Source organism: Argentina silus, assembly GCF_951799395.1.
Source record: "Argentina silus genome assembly, chromosome: 13".
NCBI classification, from domain to species: domain Eukaryota; kingdom Metazoa; phylum Chordata; class Actinopteri; order Argentiniformes; family Argentinidae; genus Argentina; species Argentina silus.
This window is the reverse complement of record NC_139667.1, coordinates 10,014,279-10,038,381: the sequence shown is the minus strand read 5'-3', so window position 1 is coordinate 10,038,381 and position 24,103 is coordinate 10,014,279. Positions and strand designations below refer to the sequence as shown.

The 24,103-nt window shown below is 44.4% G+C and overlaps 2 protein-coding genes across 2 annotated transcripts; one reads left to right on the top strand and one right to left on the bottom strand.

Annotated features, from left to right (window-relative positions):
• Positions 1–124: 124 nt before the first annotated feature.
• On the bottom strand, positions 125–4,044 carry rhd (Rh blood group, D antigen; the record flags this gene model as incomplete). The annotated part of the gene is made up of 10 exons (XM_083683142.1): positions 125–241; positions 522–595; positions 728–807; positions 1,042–1,169; positions 1,299–1,436; positions 1,686–1,858; positions 2,109–2,256; positions 2,472–2,622; positions 3,011–3,197; positions 3,891–4,044. 10 exons carry the CDS (start codon positions 4,042–4,044, stop codon positions 215–217), a joined length of 1,260 nt encoding a protein of 419 aa, XP_083539268.1. The 3' UTR covers positions 125–214.
• Positions 4,045–5,667: 1,623 nt separating this feature from the next.
• On the top strand, positions 5,668–17,247 carry maco1b (macoilin 1b). Its single transcript, XM_083683099.1, has 11 exons — positions 5,668–5,917; positions 7,919–8,060; positions 8,663–8,789; positions 9,963–10,086; positions 11,577–11,755; positions 11,986–12,574; positions 13,463–13,621; positions 14,945–15,127; positions 15,652–15,772; positions 15,997–16,171; positions 16,941–17,247. Exons 1-11 carry the CDS (start codon positions 5,838–5,840, stop codon positions 17,141–17,143), a joined length of 2,082 nt encoding a protein of 693 aa, XP_083539225.1. The 5' UTR covers positions 5,668–5,837; the 3' UTR covers positions 17,144–17,247.
• The last annotated feature ends 6,856 nt before the right edge of the window (positions 17,248–24,103 follow it).

Sequence of the window (24,103 nt, the reverse complement as noted above, 5' to 3'; positions counted from 1 at the left end):
CAGCTCTCACAAATGAACATATTCTGTTGTCTTGACTCATACAAAAAACTAACTACTACTCCAACTACTCTAGGATACTTAGTAAAAGTCTATACTTCAAAATGTTACTTTATTTTGTTCAAGTGGTATGTATACGTGAGATATACTGTGTGGTCTAAAGGACACCGTGGTGCTTGGTGCACCCCTTGAGACTCATTTTCCTCTTTCTGCTCCGTCATTTGCGTACTGCTAGGTGGGGAAACTGCAAAAAGAAAGTAAAAAAAACAAAACAGAATTGTTCAAACCTTGGTTACAGACTGCTTACACAGAGACACACATTCATTGCAAAGTATATTGCATTTGAATGTTTTCTTTGTGTTGCCATACTACTTGCAACGTGAATACTATTGCTTAATCTCTATCATAATTGATTACTATTAACTTGTTATTCTCACCCATCACTGCATACATCTCTTTATACCTACTAATGTCTTGATACAAATTGTATGATAGCATGTATCTCATTATCATTGATTACACACCTCCCAGAAAGCCTGGTCATCAAAACATTTCTTGTCCTGGGGTGGCCTCCAGAAACTCCACTTCAGTAAGAGTCCTTAGGAGGAAGGTACATGCTTGTAAATAAAGTTCATTCTCTAACAGAGTATCCAGGGACACTACTGCTGCATACACATCATTTCACAGTCCAATAACACCTAGAAACTGGCCAGCTCTAGAAGTGAGTCACCTGTGAGGATCCCCAGAGCCATGCTGAGACTGAGTGTGATGAGGATGGTGCAAATGTGGAACACAGCAAACCGGACAGCCCTGAAAAGATCACACACAATCTATTGTGAACACAGTCATATTTCACTTTTGCATTCACACGTGTATTCAACAAGAACTGTTATACATAACAAGAGTGATTGGGGCGTATAGTATTCTGTAATGTTTGTAGTATACTGTGACTGTTCAATAGCTAATGTCCCTTATCCTATCCTATATTCCATTCGTAGCCTTTTAACTATTTAGTGGAGATTGTGATATGCGAATGACCCCTACATTGTGACATCATCGGAGTCGGCGACCTGTAGAAGAAGGTAAGCGAGCCATCCCAGAATCCCAGGAAGTCCGTGGACACTGAGGACGCCACAGGTGTCATGGCACTCAAATGCTAACAGCATGAGGGGCTGGAAGAAATACACCAGGGATAAGAAACAAGTAAAGTTAAGACACTGTAATAGACAATCATTTTATCATTTTGGTAAGCATTTAGCAAAATCATGACAAGGGAAATTAATGTATTAGTTGACACTTACCTGAATGTAGCGGAATCCCAGGGTTGATATCAGTGCCGCCGCTAAACCAATCGTCATAGCTACCCAGGGTAAACGTACGACTGACATGGCAACCCCGATGGCAACACCACCAGCAAGAGTCGAGCTCTGGATATGAACCTGAGAGAGGAAAGGAGATACTGTATTTCATATCCAGACATGACATATAGTCGTCCTCTTTATTTGGTATTATTCAAATAATCTCCATGTATCTCACATCTTATGAATACCAACTGTTCATCAATCTTTATTGTCAAACAATGATTTGTGGATGAGAAAAGCCAACATTGTCTCTTTGTCTTGTCTGGGAAATTCTTCCACCTATTGGTGACCTCAGCCATTACATAAAACATCTGAGGCCATCTTTACCAGGTTGAGTTTCCCCTTCGGGCTGGAGAGCACAGAGGCAGCAGCAGCTGTGAGAGCACTGACAGCCAGGGCTAGGTAGGTGCTGATGACAACGCTTAGCTTCGTCCCCTGGTGAGGATGGTCCACCAGTACCGAGTTAAAACTGGGCCAGAATATCCACAGGAACAGAGTCCCTGGAGAGACAAGAGCGGAGACATTACCAATCAGCAATCTACACTCAAATGATTGAGGCTGTGATGCTGAAGACAAACACTGAAAGCATATGACATGTTTTCGTATTTCAGGATTGTAGACATGCAGTTGTAACAGTGAGGTTTATTGTCCTGCTCAATTGACAGTGATTTAAAGGGATAACAGTCCTCCTGTCACCCAACAGAAAAGTGATTGTTACAACGATCAGCATGACAGTAGAGCTCTACATACCTAGTAAGGAGAACAGACCTGTCTTGCGGTCAAATTTCTCTTTCTCATACCGTTTCTCAGATCCCTGTCGGTAGAGAACCCATGACATCGTCAGGCCAAAGAAGGCCCCAAAGACGTGAAGCAGCATGAGACTGTTTAGTGGCTGTACCTGCATGTAGACAGCAGCATAAGACTGTTTAGAGGCTGTACCTGCATGTACTGTTACACAAGTAAAGGATTCCTAAAACCCAGAAGTTGTTGACTGTCCTTCATTTTCTTACACCATCCTATTAAAAACAAATACACCACGGGAATCTATCAGTGAGCCTATAGTCTACAAGCACATCGTCATCATCATCATAGTTTAGTAAACTACTGGCTTACCTTCAGGAAGGTCTGGAGTAGCCAGCCATTCAACACAAACCCTGCCACCTCCACAAGGGCAATGAGAAGGAGTTGGACAGGGTTGGTTTTCCCAAGAACAGCACCCATGGAAATGAGGCAGGAGGCTGCGCACATCTCTGCAACAACCAAGCTGAGGCAAAACACGGGAGAGGGGCTCAATACGTTGGTCATCTTTCAACATCCCTCCTGGTATGTTGAACAGTAAATTGTGATACAATATGATATCCTACCCAACAATCACACAGGCAAAATGTTTCTTTAATTGTAGATGATCTAAACGTTGAAGGCTTATCGACACAAATGTAGGTTTAAGATGTGTCCATGTCCCTCAACACGTTTAGATCCAGCTTTACGGCTCAAATACAAATGAATTTAGACACCATCTGAAAAGATGAGATGGTGCCTCTCTCTCCCATACTCAACTAAGGTTCCACACGCATTTCATTGTACAGTTTACATCTGTATCCTGTGCATATGATAAATAAATGTTGACTTTCTTTGACTTTATTACTTGATACCTTCTCATGTTTATACAGATCCTTCCTCTGTGATACCAAGACTCAACTCCGTTCAAGAGAATGGCCCACTGAATGGCCATGGCTGACACCAGGAGGTTGAACCCAACACCACTGAAGCCGTACCTCACTAGGAATGTGGCCAAAAAGCCAAAACCCAGAATCACCATCACATTCACATCCTGGAATTCTGTGGGAAGAGAAGGTACACATAATCCGTGTATTAGTACTGCTTAATGATAGTCAGGAGACCATCTGGACTTATCAGAACATGATGCCAATATCTGAGGCTCAACTCCTGGCGATGAAAAGGGAAAAGCGCCATGATCAAGTGAGTGTTTCACTGACAGTTCCACTAAAACCTGGACACAATGAAGAAGCTGTTCTATGAAAGAAATTTGGGAGACCATATCCACTCCAACTAAGGCCATCTGCCAAACCAGCCTAACAACATTTATCACCCCCAAGCAGCAATGCCAGCCCCTCCCCTTCCCATCCTGTTGTTGTTTTTTCTCTCTCAAAAACTATTCTTAAACCATTGCATGTGGAAAGCATGGACTCCATATTAAGCATGAGTACCCTGGCCTGTCCCTAAACGAAAGGCCACAATTGCCCAACAAAAATTGGCAATTGCAGTGATTATTTTGTATATTGTACGCATTACGTACAAATGTGGTTATTTCTTATTTTGATGTACAGTATTTAATTAAATCAAGGCCAATGAGGTGCTGGACTCCTGACCCCAATAGAACAAACAATGGCAACATTTTACATGATACAACACGTGTTATGTCCCCCAAACTGTTCATGGTATGCATATGGATCCAGGCAGTCCCACAGAACCGTCCATTTCACCTGTCCTACCGCGACAGCAGCAGCTCACCTGAGTAGAAGTTAATGAAGGCTTTGCCATCATCAATCACTACATGTTGATCAACCTCAACGTAGAAAAAAAATATCACAGCAAAACCCGTCTGAAGGAATACGAGCAGAGGCGGTAGACGCCAGCGGAGACTTGGGGCATATTGAGGTGCCATCGGTGTGCGTCTTCCAGCACATGAGAATATCACTCATCTGGCGAACAAGTGAAGTGTTTTTGAATGAAGGAGATCAGCCAGGCAAAACGGTACACGGGGTGGGCCCTCAAGATAAGGCGTTTACAGTTTCACCCTTTCTCAACCCTTTTACAACTGTGCCGTCAGTCACATGTGGCTCTTCATTGGGTTCATGCTAGCATTCGGCTCCCTCATTGCCTCCATGTGGATCCTGTTTGGAGGCTTTCTAGTGCCCCGTAAATCCTTAGGCTTATCCAGCATGGTTTCATACGCTGTAATACACAGACACTCAGCAACGTTGAGAAACATTTTTCAGGAGGATTAAGATTAATAATATAATGTTTGGTTTTCTAGTCTTATTGTAATGTATACACTAAGTTGATGTCACATGCTTGGAGTATGTCTAATAAGCACAGCACATATCTTAGTTAAATATGAGTTTCTGTATATGCTGTGCATGTGCCGTATGCATTGTTTTGTTGTGTTATGAAATCCATATCTCTGGGCTAGTTCAGGAACTAAAAAAGTCACTTCCCAGTTAAGAAGCGCTTTCACTGCCCAGTGAAGGCATACACAATGTTGTTCCACATAATGTTTTCCCTCTTTATTTCAATCTTGGAAATGCTCATATTATTCTTTTAAAAACATAAATAAGAATTATACTCCAACGAACCAACTACTACAGCGCTGTTTCTGCACTATGGCGCGTGGGACGTCATATCTATTATAATTTGGCTAAATTCTAAATTATTGGCTAGAAAGCTTCAATGCATCAGAAAGCTTCGTTTCCCCATCACTACAAGAACACTACAATAAAATACAGTGTCTGTGCATCGTCCGATTTTGTCCAACAGAGGGAGATAAATTCAAAGGCAACACAATAGAGTATGCATTGTACTGTGCGTGCGTGCGTGTGTGTGTGTGTGTGTGTGTGTGTGCGCGCGCGCGCGCGTTTTACATGTATTTCGTTCTGCCTATATATTGTTGCGTGTGTTTACTGTGTAGAAATGTAGCCATATAGTATGTCAGCTTCAGCATTTCATAGGATACACATGACATCAAATAATTGAATCAGGTTAAAGAAGGTGGTGATATGGATCTCAATTAGATTACTGCAATCAGGAAAAATTACCAATGCCATTCCACACGCTGCAACATTTAGACTTGTGTTATTTTTTTGGGTGATCACTTATAGGCTGCGTGTCACATAAAATAGCCTCTCGTCTGATCAGAAATCATAGCCACATTGTATGTACCATACCACGGTACGCGGTGTACCGCAAAAATCCATATGCAATTTAGAAATAGAAACCCGCCCCTTAGCCAGCCGATAGGTCGATCAGCAATACCTGATTTGTCCACAAAGGATTTCATTGGTCACAAGGCGAGACGCTCAAGATAGGGGCGTCGTCTACCTCCCCACAATGTCGTATTCGGGAGACGAGAGTTAAATGACAGGACATTAGAGCCATAGGAATGGTTCATCTTCCCATCCATCAAAATTAAAAACCTGTAGGAAATAAAGTGATTGGATACACCGCCTGTCTCACACAGTCACCTGTGTCAATCATAGCGCGGCTTAGTGAGCCTGCGCCGACAGAAAAAGAGGAGGTTCTTGAACAGAGTATTTTATTTATTTCTTTGTTTCCAGTAGAAAAAAAGAATAACAGCGATATATTTCACAGGGACTTCATTTTATTGGCTTTGTCTGTTCACGCAAGAAAACTGGATAAGATTACAGTAGGAATTCAGAAGCCAAAGCGAAGGAGGGGAGGATGAAGCGGCGCAATGCGGACTGCAGCAAACTCCGACGGCCGTTAAAACGGAACCGAATCACCGAGGGTATATACGGCAGGTATATGAAGCCTGACGAACGGGTCCTCACCACCATAACGCCTGGGGGGCTTCCACACCGGAGTCTTTTATTGCGGGGCTGAGTGGTCAGCTGTCTTCTGGAAAGCTCCCATTTTAGCTAGCTACTTGTCTCCCCCTTATGTACAATGTCACACTCAAGGAAACTTACTCGCTAAGGTTAGCTACAGAACAGCTAAAATAGCTGCTATGTTGTTGTAGCAGGTTGCTAGCTATCTGGCGACAGGCCTCAGCCACAGCCAAGAGGCTTGCTTTTAAAACATATAGCTCATATTCGAACTCCTATTTCTGGACTCCCTTGTCATTTCAAAATCGACCAGCGAAGTATCTCGTCTGAACGGCACAGATCATTAGGGGGCACGAATAGCCCATCCATCGAGCTACAAACACAAACCACCTCCTGTCCATGTCAACAATATCATGGTTTGACATTATTTTTGCATCAGGATAGGTCCTCAGCTGGCTAAGCCTGCTTTGTCTGTAGCTAATAGGCATCACTTTGCTAACCACATTGTTCAATTGCACCAGAAGACCATGGGCGAATGGGACATGATAGCCTAATCTAGCCTACCTTGTCATCAGTTCTGTAGCTAGCTGTTGTGATTGTGGAAGGGGGTGTGTTACCAGAATGGTCAATTCACAGCTGGGACGTGAGAGCTATGGCTATTTTGAAGGACGAAACACGGTTTTAACAAGTTTGTTTATAAGCTCTTTTCAGTCCTGTCCCTCTCTTTCTGATGTTGCAGAGAGTATTGTAGCGCTACAATTAAACATGTTACAGTATTGAGTGACAGCAGGCACTTCTGGACGTGACCCCTGCTGGTAGTAACAGTAATCTGGTGAGGCAGAGTAGGCCATGGAATAGAAATAGAGTGAGGCTAGCTAATCCTTGAGTTTTTCAGCAGGTGCTTTTTAGTTCTGTTTTTTTAATTTATTTATTTTTTAGAATACAGCGAGACAGACGTCCTTTCCAGAAAATGAACAATACACCGAGTTAGAAATCTGTGCGCAGCCATTGAGAGAAAACATCATAATGATGATGATCCATTTCTACAATACATGCCCAGTAGTTACCAACCATTAGAAAATGATGAATATGTCGTGAAAAGATGTCTTATCCAGATAAAATGTTGACATTTTAGCGTTTTTTTAATTTATTTTTTACCGGATGACTATCTTGAGTCAGGAGACTAGCAGAGGACATCCACTCGTCGAGTGGCCTACACTGAGACCCAGTGGCATGCAAGTCTTTGACAGCGATGCATTTGTAAAGGATTGAGACCGATATTGTTAGAGATTCTCCTGAAGTGTAGCACCAGTATGTCTGTATACAAAGAAGGGGGAAATGAGCAGAGGACAGATTTGGTTGGTATCACACAGCCGAATCCCTAACTTCTCCTCCACTCATTTGAATGTGGTTTCAGTGTGCTTTCAACAAGAGATCTGTCTAGGGTCTGATTATTCTTGAATCAAACATAATCCACACAGCATCATATTAGTTCATAGGTTAATTACCGGTTGGCTAGTCTAGAATCATCAACAATAATAATAATAATAATAATATATATATATTTTTTTTTAAAACGGCCTTTTTTACTGTGTGTGTGAGAGAGAGAGTGAATGTACACATGCACAATTGCGTCTTCTTATATTTCATAAGCTGCTTAGACTAAATGCAGCACGTCAACGTCTTATCTCCCAAACAGAAGCAGTATGGACACTTATTTGTGTGATCATGGACACACACACACATACACACACACACACTCTCTCACTTAAATCAGTACACAATATTGATTTATTGGCATATCTCCTGTAATGGGACATTTCTATTGCTAGTAGAGGTGGCAGGGGTAGGCCTCTATCGTGCTACCTTGATGGATGATGACACCCAACCCAAGGGAAACCGCTGGAGAATGACAGTTAGGATGTTGCATTATTCTCACGTGTCTTTTCTTTCTCTCTCTCTCCCCTTCCTCTGTAGTACCTTCCTGTACCTGAAGTTCCTGGTGGTGTGGGCCCTGGTGCTGCTGGCAGACTTTGTGCTGGAGTTCAGGTTTGAGTACCTGTGGCCCTTCTGGCTGTTCATCAGAAGCGTGTACGACTCCTTCAGATACCAGGGGCTGGTGAGTGTCCGTCTCCCACTGGGGTTGACCTGACCTGATCCCTGGCTGGGGGAGGAGGACGGCTGGCCTACGGAGCCTCCATAGAACAGGACCTAAAGCCCTACTCTGTCTCTCTCTCCCCACACCACACTCTCTTCGCATGTGTTGTGTTACATGGGGAAATCAAAGAAATGTGAGAGGCTATAGAGTGGCGCTGAGAGAACAGGGTCTCCCTATCCACCTACTCTTGTCTCCCATTGGGAAATTGAGTTTTTACATGAAGGTTAATGTGTAGGCCATCAGTCTTGTTCGACATGTTTATTATTGTTGGAATGGTTTAGGCGCTTGTGTGAAATCTAAACCGACAGAGAACTTAACAGGATAAAAAGTTCCAGTCACTGGCGTCGATATCAGTGTCAGTGTTCTCAACATTGTGTCATATGACCCTTTGGTCGTCCAGTTACAAATAAGATACTAAGACACATGCTTGACTGTATGGTGGTGGTGGTGGGGGGGGGGCTTCCACCCCACATCCTTCTCTAGTTGGCCTTGGGTGGGTCTTAGTTCCTGACGGCAGATCTACTACTAACTCCTCTTCCTCCTCCTCCTCCTCTCTCTGACAGGCGTTCTCAGTGTTCTTTGTGTGTGTGGCGTTTACTTCTGACATCATATGCCTGCTCTTCATCCCCGTGCAATGGCTGTTCTTCGCTGCCAGTACCTACGTGTGGGTGCAGTACGTGTGGCACACAGGTAAGCCTCTCCCTCCTTTACCTGCCTACGAGTGGACATGTTTTAGAATAACAGTGACTCAAAAAAAGGCTTTGCATATTCCATGTACAGATCCCTGTTTTGAAATATAGATCCTGGTTTTGCATCAGTTTAGTCTTACCACTGTGAGTTTTTCTTATCGTACTGCCTAAAAGAGGAAATGCGTACAATGTCAGTTTGTTACAAACTGGATGAGCACATCTCAACACTAACAGAGAAGCAGATACGTCTGTTCAACTCCACTTGGGCCCACCTAGTTTCATGGGCTTGCCCCATTGATCCTCAGGCCTCACCAAGGGGTTGTGTATTTTGGTCTCGCGTGTCTCTGGTGGAATGGGGCTAACACGAATGTTACCAGCGAGTTGCGCAAAGCTCTCGACCGACCCCGGCACGTTATCTTATTTACAAAGAGCCAGCTGACTTCTCAGAATCCCGCGTGGACGGGCTGTATCAGGCGTCAGTCCTATTTAGCGGTAGCCCCCCTTGTCGACCACGGACAGGTGTCAAATGGACCTCCAGAGAGGAAGTGCCACATCAGAGACCCCACAAACACAACAGCCCCCCCCCCACACCACCACCACTACCACCACCACCACGTTGACTCCAGCACTCAGATCCTCGCAAACGTCATCCCAGTATTAATACCTCTATTATGCCCTATCCTGTGTTGGCGAATGCCCCTGTGGTTATTTCAGAGACAATGAGAGAGGGCCTCTGTCCTGACCACAGTCTGTAATAATAGAGCAGCCAGTGTGTTAATGTGGATGTACTACGAGGGGGATTAGACGTGGTCAAAACGGGTTGAGACACAGCCACAGGCGTCACACGTCCAGTCATGCTGGCTCTCTGGAGAGCTCTCTTTGCCTTTGTGTGTCTCACTGAATGGGCTGTCCTTTTGTGGGTTGTGTGTCACCTGTTACTCCAACATGCTGCGCTCTCTCTCCCCTCTGTTGCTGTTGTTGCGTTGTGTGTTGTTTTAGTTTTTTTTACGGGAGAAGCCGATGACCACAAAATAGAAACGTTGCCGAAAGTTCTGCAGAAGTCACGTTGTGGTATCTCGCAAACGTGCGTGTGGTTCTCACGACCCACGGCCTGTTTCTTGTACTCAAACGTCTCTCTCTCTCTCTCTCCCTCCCTCCCCCCTATGGTCCATAGAAAGAGGGGTCTGCCTCCCCACCGTGTCCCTATGGATACTCTTCGTGTACATAGAAGCAGCCATCAGATTCAAAGACCTGAAGAACTTCCACGTGGACCTGTGTCGCCCCTTCGCAGCGCATTGGTGAGTGGCTTCATCTCAGCCAGGGCATCCTGAAGGCATCCCATTTTTTTACGTCACGCTACTCCCAGATACACACAAGCAAGGCGTGTATGTTTACCAAGACTCCTTCTCCTGCCCACAGGCTCAAGCAGAGAATTGTTCTGCCCCATTGCCTCTCCGAAAACAATATTATTTCTGCTTGTTAGCCATAATATGCAAGTAATGACTCCTGGGTATGCCCCAGGTTCCCCAAGCTCCAAACACTACTCAGTGAAGCCTCTCTTTGTTATTCTTAAGAGAGAGAAAGAGATTACATGCTGGTTTAGTTCAATCTAGCCTATAACACTGAGAAAGAATCAAACTTAAGCAAGGGTTTAAGGAATATTTCAGCAAAAAATCTTTGAGGTCATACAAAGCCGTGGACTGAGAAAGACCTCCATGTAAAATCTAAGTACTCGTTAAAGTACACATAAGTATTCCTTAAGCCCTCTGAGGGGAAGTTGGATTTATATATTAGCCTGCATTATGCACTGTAATTGAGCTGTTATATGGTAGTCATTCAAAATAATAATAATATACACATGCATACACTCACCGGCCACTTTATTAGGTACACCTGTACACCTTCTCATGGCGGAAGTGGTGTAAGGAATGTTTTCTTGGCACACTTTGGGTCCGTTAATACCAATCAATCATCGTTTGAATGCCACAGGCTATTTGAGTATTGTTGCTGACCATGTACATCCCTTCATGGCCACAATTTACCCATCTTCTAATGGCTACTTCCAGCATGATAATGCACCATGTTGCAAAGCAAAAGTCGTCTCAAACTGGTTTCATGAACATGACAATGAGTTCAGTGTTCTTCAGTGGCCTTCCCAGTCACTGGATCTGCATCCAATCGAACACCTTTGGGATGTGGTAGAACGGGAGATTCACAGCTTGAAAGTGCACCTGAAAAATCTGCAGGAATTGTGTGATGCAATCATGTCATCATGAACCAGAATCTTAAAGGAATGTTTCCAACATCTTGTGGGATCAATGCCACGAAGAATTGAGGCTGTTTTGAGAGGGAGGCCCTACCCAGTATTAGTATAGTGTTGATATACACTCACCGGCCACTTTATTAGGTACACCTTGCTAGTACCGTGTTGGACCCCCTTTTGCCTTCAGAACTGCCTTAATTCTTTGTGGCATAGATTCAACAAGGTGCTGGAAACATTCCTCAGAGATTTTGGTCCATATTGACATGATAGCATCACGCAGTTGCTGCAGATTTGTCGGCTGCACATCCATGATGCGAATCTCCTGTTCCACCACATCCCAAAGGTGCTCTATTGGATTGAGATGTGGTGACTGTGGAGGCCATTGGAGTACAGTGAACTCATTGTCAGGTGTACCTAATAAAATGGCCAGTGAGTATAGATAGATAGATAGAGAGTCTAGTATCTTGGATCCACTAGACAGGTTGATTGTCTGAACCTCGCAGTTGTCTGTCTGTCTGTCTGCAGCATTGGCTACCCCGTGGTGACGCTGGGCTTTGGCTTCAAGAGCTACGTCAGCTATAAGATGCGTTTACGGAAGCAGAAGGAGGTTCAGAAGGAAAACGAGTTCTACATGCAGCTCCTGCAGCAGGCACTGCCCCCAGAGCAACAGATGCTCCAGAGGCAAGAGAGGGAGGCAGAGGAAGGTGAGACACACACACAGTACTGTACCTACCAGCACACACACTCTCTCTAGCTCAAATACACACACACACACACACACACTTATGTGTTTGGGTGGGCTGATCTAGGAATAGTCTCTGAAAGCTGCCAAGGGGGTTTGTGAATCCCAACAACGGCTCTATGTATTCCATCCCCTCTCACTTTCTCTCTTTCTTTCTCCGGCTTCCTTTCCTCTTCCTCCTCCTCCGTGTAGCCGCAGCAGCTAAAGGGATATCCGAGGTGGACTCGGGCCCCGTCTCACAGAATGGTGCCCCCACCAGTAAAAAGACGCTGGCGCCGGCGCTGCCCGAGCTGGAATACCGAGAAAAAGGGAAAGAGGGCCGGGAGGCCAAGAAACAACACAACAGCATCCTGCCGTCCTCCGTAGACTCTAAACTCCAAGAGATGGAGTACATGGAGAACCACATGAACAACAAGAGACTGACCACGGAGCTGGCGGGCAGCACCGAGAATCTACTGCTCAAGGAGGACAACTCCTCTTCCTCCTGCTCCTCCTCCTCTTCCTCCTCCTCCTCCTCCTCCTCCTCCTCCAAAAACTACAAGAACGCCAGCGGGAACGCGGCGGTCAACTCCTCGCCCCGCGGCCACAGTGCCACCAACGGCAGCGTGACCTCCGCGGCCGCCCCCCCCGCCTCCGCCGCCGCCTCCTCCTCTTCCTCAGGGAAGAACGAGAAGAAGCAGAAGTGCGCTGCGGGGAAGGGCACAGCCGCCGGCTCCCACAGGGACCCCACAGACAACTGCATCCCCAACAACCAGCTCAGCAAGCCTGAAGCACTCATACGGTAAGAGAACAGAGACACACACACACACACAGACACACACACACCTGATTTAGCAAGCATGAAGTATCCGTATGGTAAGAGTACAGACACACACACACACACACACCTGATTTTAGCAAGCATGAAGTATCCGTATGGTAAGAGTACAGACACACACACACACACCTGATTTTAGCAAGCATGAAGTATTGGTATGGTAAGGGAACAGATACATACACGCACAAGCCTCAGGTACTATTACGAGATCCATACAGCACTGTTCGTGCTTGAGGTTCTTTGTCTTGCACCCCCCCCCCCCCACACACACACACAGTTTCTAAAGACATGTATAGACAGTGTAGCTTATGCTTGAATGTCACACTGATCATATTCTCAAGCCCAGGTGTCAGTTACTGGCTTGTGCATAATGACTGCATGGAATACTTCCCCTTATCAGGTGTCATGTGACTGAGTGCTGTGGCAGTCTTGAACAGCTCAGACTGACCATGTAATGCCGTCTCTTCAGATATGGGGGTTTCCAGCGCGACATCGCTGGGCTGGGGGGGGTGAGAAATGTCACTGTTAAAATCTTCAGTAAAAAAAAAGAATTAGCTTGATGCTAGCTGTAAATAAGAAGGATAAGTTTGCGTGAGTGTGTGTAGAGCTGGATTCTTGGTCTAGGCCAGGTACAGATATAGTGGTGGGGGTGGGTGTGTGTGGCTGTGTGGGCGGAGGAATACACAGAGTCAAATACACAGAGTGTATACACAGTGTGTAATAGTACAGAGTCAGTTCCTTAACTGTCTCACATTGTATCTCTCTCTTTCCCTTTGCTCTCTCCTCCTCTCCCTCCCTCCCCCTCCTCCTCTCCCCTCCTCCCCTCCTCCTCCTCCTCCCTCCTCCTCCTAGGCTTGAGCAGGATGTGAAGAAGCTGAAGGCGGACCTCCAGGCGAGCCGGCAGGTGGAGCAGGACCTGCGGAGTCAGATCGGCTCCCTGGGCAGCGCCGAGCGCTCCATCCGCTCTGAGCTGGGCCAACTGCGCCAGGAGAACGAGCTGCTGCAGAACAAGTGAGTGGCACCAGCTTCTGGTCCGGGTTCTGACCATTCACAATGCCTTAGAGAGGCAGTGGTGGTTTCGCCAAAATGTAGTTCGTGAACTTACTTCTGGTTCAAGCCAAAAAATCCCAATTAATTTTTCCTATCTGGATTTTTTCAAATAGTTAATATAAGTGTTGTGAAACATGGAGGCTTCAAGTTTCTTGTACATGTCGAACTCAAAACTTGAACATTTAAAAATTAACTTAGATACAAGACATGGCCAACTTGAAGACTAATCAAACGCTTGCTAATCGGACAAGAAAACATACCAGAAACTTTAGGCCTACATGTTACACAACATATATCAGCTATGGGAAATATTTATAGGGATTTTCGGCTTGAACAGGTAGTAAGTTCAACGAACCCAAACGATGTACATTCTGACGGCACACTCTTCAAAGCACCAGTCTGGTATGGTTCTCAGATCTGGAAGCAGTCCAGACATGAGCAGAGGTCTTTATGCCGCTGGCTGCTTTAATCAGTCAATTAGGATTCATTACAGACAAAATGAGGACTCAGGGGTATCCTTGCTGAGGAACATTAACTCAACCCAGCGTAATACATGTACATACATACAAACATCCACAAACTCAGCTGTTAACTTATAGCCGTTGACCTTCCCTTTAATTGCATTAGAAAGACTTTCAGCTGGTCCTCTCAGCCTTCCTGAGTGAGCAGGTGATTCCTATCTGAGCCAATCATAGGGGTGGACCTCTAGTCTCTCCTCTTGCTGGCGAGGGAAGGGTCTTCAGGGAAGGGTCTTCAGGGAAGAGTACACAGGGAAGGGTCTTCAGGGAATAGTACACAGGGAAGGGTCTTCAGGGAAGAGTCTTTAGATGTCCTCGTTCCCTATGTGTGTGGGAGGATGAGACGGGAGCTCAAGGCTAGATTATGGATTTCTGAAACTAAGACCAATGGGTTGTCTTGGTCGCCCAACCAATCTGTTCTCTGACTGACTGACTGACTGTACGTTCACATGCACTCATGAGCATTGCTGCTCTGATGTTCTTACACAGGCTTTAGTGTACCTCACTTTCGCTTCATCTAACACCCACACGTACATACTCTGATACACACAACACACACACACTCAAACTCAAACACACACAGTCCTAACTGACACAGATAGATACACATTTACCTGCAGATACTCTCCCACACCCAACACTCTCTCACACACACACACACACACACACACACACACAAACCCCGGGGAGGGATGCGCTGCTGCTGCTGCCTGGTGTCTCATGTGCTGCTGCACGGCTGTGTGTGTGTGTGTGTGTGTGTGTGCAGGCTCCATAACGCCGTCCAGGCCAAGCAGAAGGATAAGCAGGCGGTGGGCCAGCTGGAGAAGAGGCTGAAGGCCGAGCAGGAGGCCCGCGCCGCAGCAGAGAAGCAGCTCGCAGACGAGAAGAAACGCAAGAAGCTGGAGGAGGCCACAGCAGCCAGGGCCGTGGCGCTAGCAGCTGCCTCCAGGTAACGCCCTCCACACTTCCAGAGGTCACCGCCAACTCACATGAACTCACTCACTGCCAGAGAGTTCCAGAACACTCACCACCTAGAGTGACACACGTGTTTTATGTGGTGTTTACTGAGCGACAAATACTTTGATTGGCTACAAAATGAAGCATCGTCATGTACTGTAGGCATTCTTGGTGAATAAAGTCACCCTTGGGGCTCTAGAATGTCGACCGTTTAGGCAACTTTATTCACCCTCGGCACTGAGCTGAGTTGAAGAGTGTTCAGGGTCTGAAGTGGCAGTAGACAGCTACTGTCTTCCACCTGTGAGCTCTCTTCTCTTCTCATTGCTTGTGGCACTTTTTCATTCCTGTTTTAGTGAGGTAGTTGTTTTTATGAAAGAGAATCTGTTTTCAATCACTCTCAACTGGTTTGATGAAGGCTTTCACGAATACATTCTGAACTGTTGGTGGTGGAGGTGGCCTGTTTCACACTTGTCCCACTGTTGACTCTCTCTCTCTCTCTCTCCCCCCCCCCCACAGGGGTGAATGCACAGACACGCTGCGGAGGCGTATCTCTGAGCTGGAGACAGACTGTAAGAAGCTGACCATGGACATCAAGCTCAAAGAGGACCAGATCCGTGAGCTGGAGATGAAAGTGCAGGTGACATTCAGGACCGCTTCCAGATCCCTTTCACTGTTCAATTGATTTGTTTTAATCTTCAGGGACTGTCCACGTTAGATGAGGGTTATATGAATTATTTAAATGTACAATGCTTAATGCTGCCCGTCACACGCACACATACTATAACACACCCACATACAGACACTGTCACTTACTTACTGTTTCTTTCTCTCTCTCTCTCTCTCTCCCTCCCCCTCTCCCAGGAGCTCCACAAATATAAGGAGAATGAGAAGGAGTCGGAGGTTCTGATGTCAGCGCTGTCAGCCATGCAGGATAAGACCCAGCACCTGGAGAACAGCCTGAGCGCAGAGACCCGCATCAAGCTGGACCTGTTCTCAGCCCTGGGCGACGCCAAGAGACAGCTGGAAATCGCACAAGGTCCGCCTGCCTCAACTTGCCTACAGCACCACACACACTCCTACCCATCTCCTGTCCTCCACTCCTCTTTATCCCCCATTCCCTGTCCTCTTTTCTTTTCTTCTCTTCTCTTCTCTCACTCTCTTCTCTTAAACGCCTTGTGGCATCTTAACGACCTAGTCTTCACCTCGTTTGGATGAGTGGCTACCAATTGGTTCGGCCAGCCGATCAGTATTAAGCACATGGCCCTTACCATCTCCTATAAAGAGCCCTGATTGGCTGCTCTGGTGTCTCCCTGTCATTCTCACTCTCGAGGCTATATGACAGCAGTTGCCTTATCCAGGCGTCCTCCAGAGTTGAGACCTGGTGGAAAGATGTGTATTTGTTTAATTTATAGAAGAGGCATTTTTTTATTTCATGAGATGAACAAGAGGCGTTTTGTGTGCTCTGCATCTCTTTGGCTCCCCGTTCTCCCCAGTGAATTATTTTAATTAGCTTTGTTTGTTTTTCCTGTGTGTGGTTGGTATCAGCCTAGCAGTCGAACCGTGATATTCAGAAATATCAATGACAGTAGTCTAGTAAGTATGGTCTGACACCACCACAACCTCTCTGCCCCCCCCTGTCTATTGACATCCCCTCTCAAACCACCTACTCTACATTATTGTTTAAGATTAATTTGTCTGATAATGCTATCCAAAAATGAATATTGCATATGATGTGACATGATATGATGATGATGGTGACCTTGGCTGACAGTTTTGCGTGGGGGTGTGTGTTTTGCGTGTCTCAGGTCAGATCCTCCAGAAGGACCAGGAGATCAAGGACCTGAAGCAGAAGATAGCCGAGGTGATGGCCGTCATGCCCAGCATCTCCTACACGGCCGACAGCAGCAGCATGACCCCCGTGGCCCCCCACTACTCCTCCAAGTTCATGGACACCAGTCCCTCCGGCCTGGACCCCAACGCCTCCGTCTACCAGCCCCTCAAAAAGTGAACGCTCCCTCCATGCTCTTCTCTCTCGTTTATTTTGATTTAGTTTTCAGTTTCTTTGCAGGCACCGACTCCTCCAGATCTGCTCAGCATGTCTGCGGCTGAGAACGTTTTCTTGGGGGGGCGGGGGGAGGGGGGGGGGGGTTGTTTTTTCCTCGCCAGGTCAGAAGGATGTTGTATTGTGTGACTGTATTTGTTGTAGTTAAAACAAAAGACAAAAAAAAAAAATACAAGACTTTTAAGGGACATCACATGTCGACTAGGAATTCCCAGTTGCTTTTCTTTTTTTCTTCTTGTAAATGTCTAGTGGAACCTCACAGGATTGGGTGTGTATCTTATCTCTAGGGCGTTTCTAAACCCCTCCACCACCTGTTACCATGTACCTTGCCTACAGTCTTGGGTTTGGTTGATTTTTTTAAGGTTGATTTTTTGGGGGGGGGGGATACAGATCTCTGCTAGCAGGATTGCTCACCCTCATTTCCACGTTAGAAATTCTGACCGCTGAGCGCAGATATCAGTTTATATTTCCATGGTAGAATGGTACCATCTGTATGCCCAGAGGAATGTAGTGCAAAGTTGGCACAGACTCTCTCTAGCCCTGTTTTGTCAATGTTCTATTTCAGTTGTGAATATCAGAGACCCTAATTTAACCTTCCATAGGCTGTTCTTGGGTTTAGTGATATTGGTTTGTGAAATGTTATAAAGTGGATTGTGTGGTCTCTCCTTGTTCACTGTTAAGATGCAAACAGCTGTACCAAGATGTTCAAGGAAGTTTTGTTCAAATGACATGTCACTTTTCATGTTACTTTTTTAGATGTCAAAGTAAACCAGCCTAATCCACCCAAATGTCCAGTATAAACTGCAAAGGTACATTTCTTTCCTTTAAAGCTCCCCACTGTATTTTCCATGATACTCTCCAAAAGAGTGTAAGTTTGAAGCAAATATGGCATTAAGAGAAGTTAATGTATGATATGCCTTCTCTTTAAATAGTCTGTCACCAGTTGATCACAGTGCCTTGAGACAGGACCTCATTGGTGGAGTGTTGATGAGATACCGCCTGGCCCCACCCCCTTTACTCTGGAGTCAGCACCTTGTCATGCTAGAGAGGACAGATAGAAGGTGCTGTCCAACCACATGCCATTTTAACCAGGAAACTCCCACCTGACCCTAACAGTAGATGAGGAACACACAGCCCATCTAATTGCTCAACAGATGTGATGATATATTACCACTGTTCCCTCTAGCACCGCCAACTGCTGACGACCCGTTGACTCCTGACCGGTACAGTGTATGTTGACATGATGTTAGACACCACAACGTCTACTGCAAACAGGTCCCAAACCTACAGCATCACCTCTCCTCTCCTTTGCAGCCGACCATAACATAACATAACACCCCTCTGCTGTGAACTCCTATCCTGTTGGTTAAGCTACTGTCCTTCCATAGGTTTTTATTGTTTGACTTAAATTGCACTGTTTTGAAAAAATAAATATATGCTGTTTGAAAGGGAAAAATGTTGAGATGGATTTTGTGCAATGTATACATGTATACAAGAAACAAGGCTCTGGATATGCCAAACGAGAGACAATTTTTTTCCACAGAATTTAGCATTGAAAATTCTTCTCCTGTATTGCTGACTACTCAACTTTAGTCCATGTGCCAAGAAAGGAATGCTTGTTTTATAGTAATATGTACTCCAAGAATGTACTGCAAATACATTGGCTGACATGTTTGTTAAATGTCCTCCTCTTAATATGACTTATCTGAAGTATATCAAGCAGGTGGGGCAAATGGTCACCTGTTTGTAGTAGACTGTTTACTGAGTTGAAAGTAAGGGACTATGAAATAAATAAAATAAAATGTTTTGTGAATGTTACAGTATTTGCAATTGCCTGGAAAATGGGTTTTAAGAACAGTCAACAGATTTTTCCCTACTCCTCTTTTTGGTATTATTGTTATTTCCTGCAGGGAGAAATGGCTTGAGTCTGATGTGGTTTTGCTGTCATCTGAAATGGTCATTTTGTGTGTGTGGTTTGACCTGTATATGGAAAAGCTTTTTTTTTGCGCAGATTGCTATGTCAATGGCTCCTGAAATGTTGTGAAAATACAGTGTAGTCAGTTGGTCAGTCAACTTTTGTTAAAGGATAAAAAAAAGACAGTTTATTTTGTTTGTTTTTTGTTTTCTATGCCCGCAGTCACTGCTCCGTTTCTCCCCAGGTCTGACCTTGGCTGCGCTCTCGCTCTCTGAGGTTTACAAGGAATAAACATTTTTTCTTGCAAACAGTGTCAGTCTGGTGTTTCTGGACTTGTCTTTTGTGGCATTGTTTAAGCATCTAACAGGCATTACCAATACATGTGTCTGCCAGCTTTAGCCTCGATGTGTTGGTTTATATTCTAACCCCCTGTGCTTGGTGCACTGAACTCACAGAGACAGATGGAGGTCTTGACAACCAAGCTGCGTTGTCATATCCTCCCCACTAGGAGGCAGTGTTAAACTTTTATTGGAGTTTCAGATCTGTATTTCAAAGTCTTGCTCCCTTTACAATACAAAAACAACACTCAAGCACACTGATGCAAATCTGTATTTACTGCAATCTCATTCTCATCAAAGTTAAACTTGCATATGGGGTCTTGTCTGGCCTATAAACACATTGATTCCCTTATTTACAACTTTTAACCTTAAATGGCTGCTAATAAACTATCTGTTCCTGTGCTCTGATAGGCTGTTAAGCCAGGCAATGGGTTGGTTGATTTACGATAGCCATTTGAGGGGGGGCCAGGGTGGAAGTAAGGCTAATATATTGATGACCTCAATCCTGAGAGGAGTCTGAGCACATAAGCACATCTCCTCCCATCTTATCTTTTGCAGAACTCTGCATTCTACCTCCATCGTGTCCCCGTCTCTCTCAACCACATACTGTAATCACCAGAAGGGCCTGTTAGAACTAGGATGACCTCCAGGCCTATGATGTCTGAGGGATGCACCGTAAAAAGGGAACAAATTATGGGCTGTCATACACGTTTTTGATGATAATTCATCTGCAGCGATGCACTCAGATTTGGGGAGGAGATACAGGAGTCTTTCTGCAAGGACAGTCTTTCAACGCCTGAAAGGACACTTGTGTGTTGAGTATCGGGTGTAGCTTTGCATTTCAGGTTCTGAGATACTCCATTAACCCTTTCAGCATGCATGGAGAGAAGTCACAGCTTTACAAACAGCAGCCTCCCCTACTTTGAATACAGGCACTATTTTACAAAGACATGTATTTATTGTTCTGAAGGAAGTACAATTATTTTAATGCCCCCTTATTGCATAGATGCCTCAAATCCAAGCATACTTGATAGGCTTGTTCAGAGGGTAGTTCAGAGGTTAGCCTATGGCTCTGTCTGAGTATTGCCAGTGTTATACACAGGTAAAAGAAACCTGCCAGGTGTAAATTTGTGGAATTATAATAATTAACTGCATGGATGTTATATTTAATCCTGAGTGCTGTAAGGCACTTGTTCCAAGTTAACATCTCCATTTGGCACATCGAGCATTCAGATTTGACATAAATTATAATGGGTCTTTTCTAGCAATCTGAATCTGGCAAAGTCGGCAGTAAACATATCATGAAGCCATTATACTATGCAAATGGAGTTTCTGCATTTGATTTGTCTCAGTAATGCCTTCTGCTATGGCCGGACCATGTAAAGTGCCTTCGGAAAGTATTCAGACCCCTTCAGACCCCTACTTTTTCCACATTTTGTTGTGTTATAGACTCAATTTAAAATGGATTAAATGAAAATAATTTGTCATCAATCCACACACAATACCCCAGAATGACAAAGTGAAAACACGTTTTTAGAAATTTCAGTGAATTTATTAAAATTGAAATACAGAAATACCTCATGTACATAAGTATTCAAACCCTTTGCTACGACACTCTTAAAATGAGCTAAAATGCAAAAATGTCACCAACAAATCACTCAATAAGTTGAATTGAGTCCATCTTAATGCAAGGATAATAGTTCATGTAATTTTGTCCAAATAATTTTGGACAAAAAAAATCCCTTAAATGGAAGATAATCTCTCTTATATCCATAATTGTGTTTACAACAATGAATTCCAGTGATACACCAAAGAAAGTGGCTGGAAATGTGTTTATTTGGTTTTACTATTAGTTTGGTGCAAATCCAGCACATGCAATGCAGTTTCCACACCATCTCTCGTGTGAAGAAATAGTGGTAGCTGCATCAAGTTATGGGTATGTTTGTCACTGGCAGGGACTGGGGAGTTTGTCAGGATCAAGAGAAAATTATGAAATTTGCTGAGTTGGTAGTGACATCCTAATCTACAAAGTGTGTAATTGATTCCTATGCAAATCAGAGACCCTATAAAAACAAAGATATTAATTCCAAAATTACATGAACTATTATCCTTGCATTAAGATGGACTCAATTCAACTTATTGAGTGATTTGTTGATGACATTTTTGCATTTTAGCTCATTTTAAGTACATGAGGTACTATGTTTCTGTATTTCAATTTTAATCAATTTACTGAAATTTCTAAAAACGTGTTTTCGCTTTGTTATTCTGGGGTATTGTGTGTGGATTGATGGCAAATTCTCTTCATTTAATCCATTTTAAATTCAGTCTATAACACAACACAATGTGGAAAAAGTGAAGGGGTCTGAATACCTTCCGAATGCACTTTAGCCTGAGGGATGACAGTATTCCATTTTCCTCTTCTCCCTCTCTCTGCCTAGCCTATTCATATGTCCAAATGTAAATTAGCTGATGAAATATACCCTTGCCATAAATAAACCTTTCCCTTTGGGAAATGAGAGCAATGAGAAACAATTAAATATGAATAAGTTATCTGCTGGCTGTGAATATATGAAATATGGAGGTCATTGGAGTGAGTGGCCAGAGACAGAGAGAGGAGCATGTCTGTGGTGGCAGACAACAGCATCTGTTACCACTTCTGGACTACTACTAACAACAACAACAACAACAACAACAACAACAACAACAACAACAGACCTTTGTACAATGACACTGGTCCAGACTTACTGCATATTGTCAGGCTCTATCTTATTATGTGAATGTGGTAAGTATGAATTAATTATCCACATTAATTATACAAGTATGACATTCTACATTCATTATATCTTACACACATTCCCAGAGTCAATAGAGCTATAAAGGTAATTAAATATGTGCTCTGAGACATCTGCCTACCTTCTCACCTGACCCTGACCTTCTGTGCCTCGATCTTCTACTCCACTCACTGCAGAATTCATTGATTTTTGACAAATCAAAATTCCATTCATCTTTTTGCTCTAAAATTGAGAAGTGTCTCTTTATGCCTTAAGTTTGAAGTGAGTCTTAGTGGTGCTGACAGATTTATTGACAGAACATAAACCTGTGAGAAGACTCTTTCATCTCTGGGCTTTCATCAAAGTATGTGTAGTATAGTATAGCAGCACTTCATGAAAGGGAAAGTTCGTGTTACAAGTAGGGACCTGTATAATCTAGGTTTTTAGAACACCAGGATGATCAAAGTAGATACCAGTGTCTCATTGTTAGATACCAGTGTCTTTGCTCATACAAGATAAAAACAATGATTTTCTCAGTGTTAAGCAGGAATCTGAGCCTCAGATCTGAGACAAAGCAGTTGGCTGGGTATGTGTGTTGTGTGTGACCGAGCTATGCTTATTCACCTGAATACCTACTCTGTGTCTGTGTGCCCTGTCACCTCCTTTGAAATCTGGAAGTGCCAGATTTTTGGGATGCTGATCCCCTGACTACACAACGCGAATACGTATCGATGACTTGTGATATAAACCCAAGAAAAAAACGTCACGATGTAAACTGCTCCCATGACTGATTCACTACAAGTAAGAGATGTTGTCGATAGCATGGATGTGGGTTCCTGTAAGAATTCGGCGGAGCTGAAAAATACATAAATAAATAAAAACTCTGAACTCCCGCAACTCTCTTTTATCTATGAATCTAGGGCAGAGGTTTAGTTCTGTCCTGAGTAAATCTGGCAACTCAGAGTCCCCAGAGGAGGCCTGTCCACACCTCTCTCTCTCTCTCCAGACAGGTGGGCAGGTCACCAAGGGCCTGCCAGTGGAGGGACATAACAAGAAGTGGGGAAGATTATGGTGCTGAAACAGAGCCTCACTGGCACTCAGGAACAGCCAGGCTCTACTGTGCTTCTCTCCTACAGCTGTCCATGTTGATGATAGGCTGTCAGGGCACCCAGGCAGGAGGGGGTGGGGTTGCATGGGGGAGGGGGGGGGGGTCGTGCACATCAAATGAATTCCACTTTGAGAGAGGATCCTGTTTTAGATGTATCGAACATTTTCAACTTAAAAGGCAATCTCATGACTGCACCAATCATCGTCTTAATCATGAGAAATGTTGAAAGGCTTTTATGAGCCCTGATAAGAGACATGACAAGTCAGTGATAAATGAAATATGAGTCAGGTCAAACAAAAGACTATGACTTGTAATTATGAATGATTATTATTGTTATAATTATAATAATACTTACTATTTATCATGACACTATGCAAATCACATGACCTTATTTGAAGAAGCTATAACTGCTCCCAAAAATAATACGACACTATATCATTTATGTTTTAATGTATGCACTCACTGCAATGTACGTCGCTTTGGATAAAAGCGTCAGCTAAATGGCATACATTATATGTTTTATTCAGCATTGGCATGCACAGATGAAACAATGATTTTTTTTTTTAACAGACCAATGGCACTGCCTGCGCGAGCCACGAGGGCTGCAGCGACCTCGCTCGTGCGGTTCTACACACACATACGTCACGGATAGGAATCGGGTCATTTGCATACGTAACCCCGCCCCGTGGTGGGGAGAAACGTGATCCTCCAGTATTTACATACTTAACCCCGCCCCCGTGGGGAGGAACAGGTCGTCCATGGATACGGGGCTCC